General features: G+C 38.6%; 1 protein-coding gene across 1 annotated transcript in view; it reads left to right on the top strand.

The window, feature by feature from the left end:
• The window catches only part of ZDHHC2 (zinc finger, DHHC-type containing 2), a 72080-nt gene that overhangs the window by 1220 nt on the left and 59159 nt on the right, over positions 1 to 11701 (top strand). Inside the window, exon 2 of the mRNA XM_008570550.1 lies at positions 678 to 841. Coding sequence (XP_008568772.1) covers positions 678 to 841 — 164 coding nt within the window. The remainder of the gene's footprint in view (positions 1 to 677; positions 842 to 11701) is intronic.

The following is an 11701-nucleotide window of genomic DNA, read 5'->3' on the forward strand; positions in this document are numbered from 1 at the left end:
CCACACCCCCGAGAGCGGCAGGACGGTCCCCGGGACGGCTGTGGTCTCTCTCCGGAGGGGCGAGGCCGGGCGGGCTGCGCTGGAGGCGGGAGGGCTCGAAGCTGGGCCCGGGATCCGAGCTGTGCCAGCGCCGCGCGGGGGATGCTGGCCTCGGCCTCGGGCGGCAGAGCTGGATCCCTCGCTCGTGGTCTTCCATCCACTTTTTCAACGTTTGTGGCAGCGCTCAGGGGCGTTTCTGCTGCCTTTTTGCTGTTTTGGCCTGTTGAACACTTTCTAGTTAAAAGGGGGCGGAGAGGTGAGCTACTAGGAAGTATTTTCGAAGACATGTTCAATGTACAAGACCGCGATGTAGAGATTAGAGTAATAGGGAAAAGAAGAAAAAGGGGTGATCCTCCGAGGTTTTGACATCCAGCGAGCCACGTGGCTCAAGTCCAAGTTCTAGGCTCCAGAATTGGTGGGTAGGGTACTTTCGATGCTGACTTTTTTTTTTTTTTTTTAGTTGATTATGCACAAGTAGGGAATACAATTATGTCGCTTAATGTAAACTGGCTTCTATCTTTAGAGGTCTAGGTCATGAAAGCTGGTCTGGGTTATGAGAAAAAATGTTAGAACAGAGGGTGACCTTTCTGCCAGTGACTTGTGAATGCGTTCTGTGTCTGGCGTTCCGCCTAACACAGTGTCTATGTTTTTACCCTACGAAGCACTTGCCCTGCGTGGAATAAGGAAAAAGATGAATTAGTGGCCTATTTAGTTGAACCTTACAACTTAAGCATTTTCAAAGCTTTAAGATTCAGGCGTAGAGTCTGGTGTGAAGCCGTCTTACCCCAAAATGTTGCCCCTTGTAACAAATAGTGTCAGGAAAATACACCAAAATAATTACTAACATAACTTTTGAGAGAATTGAGGCTAACTTCCCTTTTCATATAGTCTTTATAGTTTTAAATTTTGCTGTTACTACTTTGTTTAGTTGATGTAAAAACAATCGTTTAGAAAAGGATTGGGCCGTACTGACTTCTTCCTAACAATGCATTTAGATAGGCGGTATTCAAGTCATTTAATATGCATAGGAAGAAAGTTAATGTATAGAAAGAAACATGTTGCAATTTTTGCATTAACTGTTAATATTAAAATTGCTTGCCTTGGGCCGGCCTGTGGCTCACTCGGGAGAGTGCAGTGCTGATAACACCAAGGCCACGGGTTCGGATCCCATATAGGGATGGCCGGTTTGCTCACTGGGTGAGCGTGGTGCTGACAACACCAAGTCAAGGGTTAAGATCCCCTTACCGGTCATCTTTAAAAAAAAAAAAAAATTGCTTGCCTTATTGAGATATACTGTATATGTTACATAACTGTAAGGAACGTTTTCTATTTTATTGTTACCCTCTTAAAAACTGTGAACAATATTAATGTAACTGGTGCAAAGGACGGAAGTCCTAGAAGGCCTTCATTATCAAAATAGGCAGCTTGTTTTCCTGTATTATCACATTAAGCTAAGAAGCTTAGCCTGGTGCGTTGTCTCATGTCCATCAGGTGGAGGCATTTGGAGGCAGGGAGAGCTTTTCTTCTCTTACAAGTACCTCTGCACCTAGGGAAGACTTACTGGATTGCATAGACAGGTGATGAGGGAGGAACTAAATGGAAAATTGCTGTTGTATCTGAATCATATTTTTACATATACTTTTTGTAAGTTTAAGACAAATCTGAAGTATCTGTGAAATACACATCACTATTTTAGTAAGTGACAACTTGACTAAGAGGGAGAGTGCCCCTTTTAAAACTGCCTAAGTGACATGGACTGTTGATACTGTACCTGGTTCTTACAAGTGAAGTCTCTTATCACTTCTGATGACTGCATAAGTGGCCTGGTACAATGCCTGCCATATCGAAAGCAATCAATAAATGGGTCTTGAATAAACAAATAAATGATTCAGAGGCAGTATCTCGTAGGTTATCAGAAAGTAGTTTTTAAATTTTTATTGCTGTAGAAACAAAAAGTAAGTAGTCAATATGAAAGGTCTAGGTCCTAGAGTGTAGAAGACAGAACAAGTTGAAGATGAATTAGATTCTAGAGACTCTGGCAGTTGAGGAGTGGTAAGCTCCAAAATCCTTGCATAGCCTTGGTGGGTTAGGAAGTTAAAATTAACTGTTCAGTTGCTTTATAGGCACTGGGGAAGATGGTGACTAGTGTGACTGACACACAAAACCATCCTCCTCTCCTTTTCACAAACAAAGCAAATGCGAATGCTAATCCCCGCCCCTATCCCCACCCCTAGCATTAATCACATCTCAGACTGTCCTGCCCTTTGTGGATTCTTTTTCTCTTGGGAGTTATTTACAATCAGATTTTCCAAATTTTTATTATGAAACATTGGCCAGGGTTGGGACCAGAGAGTGGGAGTTGAGGGATAGGAATTGGAGCAGGTGACAAACAGAATAGAACAAACAGGGTGATTTAACCCTGGTCCTCCTTCCACATCTGTCAACCAGGGATGACCCTGAATATAAATTACTCTCTGCCCTTTGCTGAATGAACTGCAATTTAGGAGTTGTACTTATCCTGGTATCCTTGGAAACTGGAGATAATGATTCTCATTACAGTTAGTTTCTATATTTAACAACATGGATGTATGTGGCTCTCTAGGCACTTTTTCAGTTAGCATAATTTTTTGCTTAGTGTTTGTACTTTGTAAAAATACCATCTCTCTCTTTAGAATGTGTTAATATAATATAAAGTATACAGGATATACATATATTTTGCAAGGGTCAAGTGTTTCAGAAAAGTCTACTTCTTCCTATTCTGCCAAAAAACTAGATCAAATGGGAGTATTATATTTGTAATAATTTGTAATAATTTGGAACATGTTTATGTAGTTTGTTGATTAACTGAGCTCTTTTATTCATATTATTTTTCCCTCTTCCTCCTTTTCCATCACTCCTGGCCCCTCTCCCTCTTACCCTTCTCTCACTTTTGACTTCTTTTGAGTCTTACTTGTCTTTGATCCCTTTAATTATTAGCTATCTCATTTTCCATAAAGTGGGATAAATTCAAAGGGTAAAAGTTGTAAGGTGGTACTTTAGGATGCAGAATTAGAGGGAGTAAGGGTAGTCTGCAGCCTCAGGAATGCTTGATTCAATGGACGTGCTGAACGTGGTTTATGTATGTTTTACAGATCTTTATGGCAGTTACTGTGTTAACTTTGCTTGTTGAAGGTAACTAAGTGCTAACATTTAAAATGGTTTTAACTATTTTTATGCCTTTTTAATTTTGTTATAATTTCAAATTTACTGAAAAGTTTCAAGAATAGTACAAGAAACTTCACCATAGCCTTGTTTAATTATTTTGGTTTCCATTTTCCCATGTTGTGAACTCATATGGTTCTGAGTTTGCTTATGGTTTCCTTAAGTCATTTTAAATAAATATAAAAATTGAAAAGCTTAGAGGTCATATGGGCCAACCATGTCTTGCATTGTAGGTGAAGAAATTCACTGTTCAAGAGTTACTGCAAGTTCTGTGTCCTTTCTCCAAGTTACGCAGTGGAGGTGTCAGCTATGACTTTAGCCACTGTGGTACAAATGTCAAAATGTCTCTTTTTCCCACCAAACCCCTCACCAAATCTCCCTAGCCAAATGAAGTTGTTTAGCATGTCTTTTAAACTTTGCTGCTGTTGTTTAACAAGAGTTAACAGAGCTCCAAAAGTAAGCCAACAGCCTTCACACAATTTTAGAGTTTTAGAGGGCTTTATAGTTTTGCCAGATAGTAGAGTAGATATTTTTGGCTTTGCAAGCTGTATGTTCACTGTTGCAACTGCTCATCTCTGCTATTGTAGAGAGCAGCCATAGAAAAATCGTTTAATAAGTGGGCATGAGTGTGTTGCAATAAAACTTTGTTAACAAGATAATTGGCAAGCCAGACTTGGGCAATAGTTTGCTGACCTTTGGAACATGTTAGAAGATAGACCATTGGAATACTGAGGTTTTTGGGCCAGCCCGGTGGCTCACTGCTACAGTGTGCCGCTTGGGAAGTGTGGCAGCGCTCCCGCCGAGGGTTCGGATCCCACATACAGACCGGCCGCTCACTGGCTGAGCGAGGTGCGGGAGCAACACCGAGGGTTGCGATCCCGTTGCCGGTCCCGGTCCGGTACGGGCACGACACTGAGGGTTGCGATCCGTTGCCGGTCACGAAAAAAAAAAAAAAAAAAAGAATACTGAGGTTTTGGGCTGGCCCGGTGGTGCACTGGAGAGTGCGCCGCTTGGGAGTGCAGCGGCGCTCCCGCCGAGGGTTCGGATCCCACATACAGACCGGCCGCTCACTGGCTGAGCGAGGTGCGGGAGCAACACCGAGGGTTGCGATCCCGTTGCCGGTCCCGGTCCGGTACGGGCACGACACTGAGGGTTGCGATCCGTTGCCGGTCACGAAAAAAAAAAAAAAAAAAAGAATACTGAGGTTTTATTTACAGTTTTTCAATGTTTATTAATAAACATCTCTCAGCAACGATTGCAATCTCATATTCTGTAGTGATTTTTTAAGATGTTCAAAAATTAAAAGAATTAGTCCACATACTTAGGGATCGGTTTGAGAGATACGCAGTCATGTTTTCCTTCTTTTAAACAAATGTCTCTCTAAGGATAAAATATATAAAACTTCATACTTGTATTCTATTAAGTTATGATCTACCATTAATTCAAGGCTACTGCAAAGCTCAAGGATGGAGACTGTTAGGGCTATAAATTGCCTTCCATCATGAAAATAATTTGAGCCACACAGAAAAAGAAATGTGTTCTTGTTATCAGTAAACTATCACTTAAAAAGCTGTGTAGGACAGTAAAGCTTTTTTTTTTTTTTTTTAAAGAACAGGCAGATGATCTTGGGTATATAGATGTTACTATCTATAAGTATAAAAATAGTTTGAAATTGAATAGAAGGTACATCCATGGAAAACTGATGCATGCAGAACATTCAATGCCTGTATCACTTTAGAAATTATATCTTGTAATAATGCACAATATATGAGTTCTGTGACTTCTTTGATATCAAATATTTTGAGATTTTGTGAATAGAGGGATAAAAACTCAACATTTCTTTAAATCCAAAATTCAAATGGTAAAATATCAAATGTTCCACATTCTTGATCCGTGCTGCCATTGGTTTTAATATAAATGATCCCTTTTAATGGAGGAGGAAGGAGTAGGATAAAAGAAGATTCTCCTTAATGCTTTCTTGGTTCCATTTAGTGTGTTAGAGAATTCTTTTTCTTTTGATGTACTGGACAGTGCATTACTGTTTGCTATTAAATTCTATTAGCGATAACATATTTAAAGCTATTAGCAGAGTCTTAGCATGCTCAATAAATGTTGAATGAATTAATCTCTTTGTGATTTTTTTTCTTAGTCTTATTCAACCCATTTTTGGTATGAGAACATCCCACTGCATAATGTAAAAAATGTTTGTTGTGGAAAAGTTTGCTTTCAAATGCTTACTGAGAATGTCATCCATGCCATTAAACACTTCCATGAGTATTTCTAGTAATGAAACAGAAGCTGAAGGGTTGGTTTCTTAAATCAAGATAATTGTCTCTAGAGAAGGTGTGTTTCTACAAGGCTAGAAAAAGGTCAGCTTCTGAAAGGTTTGACTAGAGTTTGTTCAAAAGCATTTATCGAACCTTTGTTCTATGAAGGCATTTTACCCCACAGAAATTATTTAGAGGAGAACCTAATAGAGATCTTTTCCTAATAGCCAAGAAAAAAATTGCCTCTGGGGGAAAAACAATGACAGCAACAACAAAAACTGAAGCCCTCCATCCAGCTGGGACATGAGAATCCAGCTGGGACATGAGAGGCACTGGTACTTTCAGAAGGCTGCATCTACAGTAGAGTGGCAGGAAAGAAAAAGTGGAGAGTGAAGCATCTCACTCCTTGGAACCTGTGAATTGGTTGCTGGATCAATGAAAAAGGGTAATCAATAAAGCAGGTTAAAAGAGCTTTGGGGGAACACTTATGTAGTGATTAATTTGTAATTATGACTCTTACAACATATAAATGGCTCAGAATAAGATTACAACCAGCAGTTTTCACCCCTGCTGTGAACTAGGTGGTTGTTTTAGCTCCTTCGCATCTTACCTAATGCTTGGGCCACTTCTTCTCTGCTCCCAGCTTAGAGAATGTGAGTTGGTGCATGAAACTGAGCAGGGAACTTCATGAATGCAACTCATTGAATCCATAGGAAGATTTGTAAACCTAGCTTAGAAATTGGTCAGAAGCCAAGAGAAGGTGGATGAAGCAGAGCTGACATTATATCAGAGGAGTGGCTTTTTGAAGGAGCTGCTGCCCTGGTGCCCGGCCCTGACAGAGCACTGGACCTACCGCTGCTGCCTACAACTTTGTAAAATATGGTTCCTGCACCAAAGGCCTGGGCAGAAGCATCCAGCTGGCCGAGCTGAGGTGGTTGCCACATTCCAGGCAGTAGGGTTCAGCAAGCACAGATATTTGATTTTTTTTTTGGCTTCTGTGGTGAGAAGTGGTGCCAGGAAACAAACAAAAAAGACAAATATATTTCAGAGATTAGTATATATGGGGTTGAGGAGTTCTCAGTGATTTTTTTGTTTGTTTCATTTGTTTTTATTTTTAATCTTGATGGAAAATTTGTGGTTTTGCTTCTCAGAAAAATAGAACCATAACTTTTCATAATTTATACCACTGATTTTATGTGTTTTGACAGTTATATCACATCTCTTAGCCTTCTTTTGTCTAGGAAGTGGTGGGTTCATGGGTCCCCTGAGATTCCAGCACTCTGTTTGTGATGACTGTAGAAATATTATCTCGTCTAACTTGCAAAATGACAGATTAGAACATGGCATAGATTCTTAATGCTTTCTGTTGGGAAAGCAATATTCCAAAGATCATTAGAAAGACAGTTTTAATATTATGTAAAATTCAGTTATTACACGTTACCATTTAGAAATACCATAGAGAATTGATAATAAAAACATAACATACTTAAATGAAGCTTTTAATAGTTTATTAGAAAATTGTTGAAATATTTCTTTCTAATTCCTTTAAAGGAATTTTATTATAATGTCTTTATTATTTTAATCAAATGCCGAGAGTGGAAAGGGTGAAATTATCAGGGCAAGGGTTAGGGGTGGGGAACCTTGTGGAGAAGGTAGAGATGTCCTGATTTCTTAAGAAGCGTATGATAGCTGTAAAGAAACCAGCTATGATTGCTTGAGAATTTTTTTTTTTCAAAGTTATAATATTAGACTGGCTGGTTAACTCACTTGGTTAGAGCATGGTGCTGATAACGCCAAGCTCCAAGTTCAATAATTCAGATCCCCTTACTGGCCAGCTGCAAAAACAAAACAAAACAAAACAAAAAACCCAAGGCAATTATATCACATTTTGTAACATTCATGTAACATTTTTCCTAATTGACTTTTCATCTGGCTATGATTTTTAAATTCAGTTATAAATATTAGTGGCTGAAGTGTTACAAAATCCATTTTTGGGGGGGAGATACTTGAGCAAAAATACATGTACATTTATCATCTTAGCACTTCTCTGCACTGTAAAGTGCATACTTGATAGTTCATTTTAGATACGTTGCTGGTTATATTTTAAAAATGCATATGAAGAAGTGCTCTTATAGATGGCTGGGTTTTATTTATTTTTTGCTGGTGTCACCATAGTGTCCTGAAATTTCCCCTCATGGAAGTATACAATTAACCATTCCTGCCATACTTAATTTGACCCCTTTGGATTTATTCACTAGCTTTGCCACCCTAGAGGAGCAGAATGGTTCAGAGTAGTCTTATCAACAAAATGCACACTAAACAATAAACAAAACCCTCTTTCTCTAAGTTTTTTAAAACCAAATATTGAAAGAGTAAAATAGTTTCAAGGAATTGTCTAACTCCATGACCATCTTATAATAGATACAATCCTTATACAAAAAGTTCATGTAGTTACAAACATTCTATAGTTATTTGGTTATAATTTAGTGATTTGGAAAACCAAAATGCTTTGTCGTGAGAATATTTTCCTTTTTTTTTTTTACTGTGCTGAAATTCTGATTCATTCATTTATTTTTTAATTGAAACATAATTGATTAAACATATTCATGGAGTACAGAGTTGACTATCAGTGTTTGGGTACAATGTGTGATGATCAAATCAGTATTATTAACATGTTCATCATTACAAGTTGTAAATTATTCTATATGTCCATTACCTATTTTCTCACTAGCCACCCTCCTCCTTCCCACTTTTCCACCTCTATAATTATATATTTTCTTATGCATAGATAAAACTAAATTTCTGTCTTATGTTTATTGCATTATGTGAAAAATGAGTTTTCATCATATTTGAAGAGTATGTTTACAATGTAGTGACTTAAAACCCAGACTGAATTGTGTCCTTGATCTCTTTGGGGACCCATGGGTCATCTCAAAGTGGAAGGCAGCTGAATCTGAAGTTTGGCTTGTCAACCAGACTTGTAGCGATATGCGGATGGTGTGTCTGTAAAGTGTCTGTAATGTACATACGTGAGGGTACTTCAAAAAGTTTGTGGAAAGATTCATATTTTATTTCTATTTTCCATGAACTTTTTTAAGTACCGTCCTATAGTCACACGCCACATAAGGATATTTCAGTAAGGATGTACTGCAGATATCACAGTGGTCCCTAAGATTGAAATGGCTACACCGTGTAGCCTCGGTGTGTAGTAGGCTATACCATCTGGGTTTGTCTCAGTACGTTCTGTGATGTTCGCACAAGGACAAACCACCTAATGACAAATTTCTCAGAACATATCCCTGTTCTTAAGCAATGCATGACTGTAAATCACATTGAGAATACTTTATTGGGAAAGACAGCCTGCTCCAGAACAGCTGAGCTTGAGCTGAAATGAGAGGCACCTGATGCCATTTACAAGAAAGAAAAATATTTCAATTATGAGCCTCAAACTGGAAGTCATAAGTCTGCTACAAATTGCAGGAGCTAATTTGTGATCGAGTTTATTACTAAGTGGTCACCTTGATGTGACATGTTTTAGGAATAAAGGCAGTCAGGGATTTATGTACTTAACTATAACTAGTGATTATGCAGGGCATCTCCAGGGAGGTCAGTTAATGTGAAAGACGAAGGGCAGAGGCCAGTTTGACTTAATCAGTGTTTTAATTATAGCATTTTTTAGTGGCATAGAACTTATTCTAGCACTAGTACATACTAAAAACTAAGATATACAGAGCCGAGAGTTTATGTCAGCCAGAGCGTGGAGGAATGTAGTGATTCGCCACAGGCTCCCATAAACTTGCCCTTTAACAATGGATTACTAAATCCAAGAATTGAATGCATCTCATCCATCCATAATTTATTGGATACCCTTTTAATTAATTCATTCATTCAAAAAATATGTACTGACTGCTTTTGGAGCTTACATTCTAGTTGAGGAGAGGAGAACAAATAAGAAACATAGTAAGTAGATTATGTAATTTGTTAGAGGGTCATAAGTGTCATGGCAAAAAGCAAAAAGCAGGGTAGGAAAGATTGGGAATGCCAGGGGAAAGTTTCAGTTTTAAATACAGTGGCCAGAGGGGGAGGAACTCTTGTGAAATTTAAGCAAAGATCTGTAGGAGCTGAGGGATTTGACCATGCCAGTATTGGGGAGAAATGCATCTGAGGCAGGCATCTGTGCAGAGCATTTGAGGAAGAGCAAGGAGATGGCTTTGGCTGGATTGTAGTGAACATGCGGAAGGGAAGTAGAGAAAAGATCAGAGAGGTTGGGAGAAGGTTCAGATCACGTAAAGCCTCATAGGCCATGTGAGGATTTTGCCTTTACTTGGAGTGAAATGAGAATCCATTGCAGAGTTTTGAGAGTAGTGACATGCTATGACTTAGGTTTAAAAAGATCATCCTGACTGCTGTCGAACCTAGGCTACTGCACCAATCCAGGTGAGAAATGATGGCACATCAGACCATATAGTGCAGGTACTGGTGATGGTGAGAGGTACTCAGATTCTGGATGTATTTTTAAAGTAGTGACAACAGAATTTCCTGACTGACAGATGTGAGTTGTGAATGAAAGAAAGGACTCAAAAATAATTCCAGTGTTCCTGGCCTGAACAACTGGAAGGATAGAGATCAATCGATACGCAGAAGGCTGTAGATAGAACAAAGTTGGTAGGGTCCAGGGGTTGCCTTAGATCAGTAATGGATATGTTGACATTGAAATAGAAATGCCAAGTAAGCAGTTGCATATATGAGTTTGGAATTTAGGAGAGAGACCTAGAATGGAAGAATAAATTCGGGAGTCTTCAGCATATAAGTGGATTTAAAGATTTGATTACTAGATGCATTTTTTCCCCAAGTCAGAGAACGTAAATTGAGCAGAGAAGAGGACAGTGATCAACATTGAGGGTTCAGGAGATGAGTAGGAATCAGCAAAGAAGACCGAGAAGGAGCGACCAGTGAAGTGGAGGAAAACTAAGAGAGCGTGGTCCTGAAGGCTGGGGAGGAAAGGGTATCAAGGAGAGGAGAAATCACCTTTGGCAAATGTATGCGTATGTCGTGTAAGATGAGGACTGAGAATTTAACAATGTGGACATTGAACTGTTTCAAATTTATTACTGACTACTCTGAAGACCTTGAATTTAATTTTAAAAGTTCACCAAAAAGAATCACTTATACTAGTGTATGAACTGCTGGGATACCAGAAGTAATTCAATCTAAATTAAAAAGTCTCTACTCTGTTAGGTAAGCTTAACTTTCTTATTATCTGAAAAGATAATCTACAGAAAATTTCATGGGCAGTAACCATGCCTGGTTTATGCACCACTGTAGCCCTGGTGCCTGATACAGAAGCAATGCATAGTAATATTCAGTACATACATTTCTTAAATGAATAAATGCCAGCTGAACTTGTTAACTTGATCCTTGTGAGCACAGTACGCATTTAAAAGATCAAAGAACATTGAGGCTGCCTGGTTAGCTCAGTTGATCAGAGCGTGGTGTTGATAACCCCGAGGTCCAGGGTTTGTATCCCCCCACCAGCCACCTGTCAAAAAACAAAACATTGAATCCTTTATGAGAGGATTGTCTATTTTAGCTTCTTCTTATTTGGTCATTCAAAATGGTCATAAACAAGTTTATAATATTTTATGGTTTCAAATACAGCAATAAAATACCTTTTTTCTTTCTGAACATTGAAATGTAATCATCTGTAGTAAGGATTTAGATGATAAAATTAATTATAGAACTCATTTGAAAATTTAAAGGTAATTAAATTATAATAATAAATACCATCTTTTATTATAATGATATTTAAGAGCAATTTAGAATGTGTAAAATATTTTCCCCAATATACTTATAAAACAATCACTAAAAAAATAAGTGAAATGCTTTTGCAGGAAGCACTCATGCTTAGCCAGCATTGCCCAGAGATTCTGTAATCTACTTTAGTAATTTTCAGGTAATTAAAATTTCCCCTTAAAGTGCTGAAATTGTTACCCATTTTAGATTTAAAAAAAGAAAGACTCTGGGCCGGCCCGTGGCTCACTCGGTAGAGTGCGGTGCTGATAACACCAAGGCCACGGGTTCGGATCCTATATAGGGATGGCCGGTTTGCTCACTGGCTGAGCGTGGTGCTGACAACACCAAGCCAAGGGTTGAGATCCCCTTACCGGTCATCTTTTTAAAAAAAAAAAAAAAAA

This window comes from Galeopterus variegatus, unplaced genomic scaffold, assembly GCF_000696425.1.
Source record: "Galeopterus variegatus unplaced genomic scaffold, G_variegatus-3.0.2 Scaffold612, whole genome shotgun sequence".
NCBI classification, from domain to species: Eukaryota; Metazoa; Chordata; class Mammalia; order Dermoptera; family Cynocephalidae; genus Galeopterus; species Galeopterus variegatus.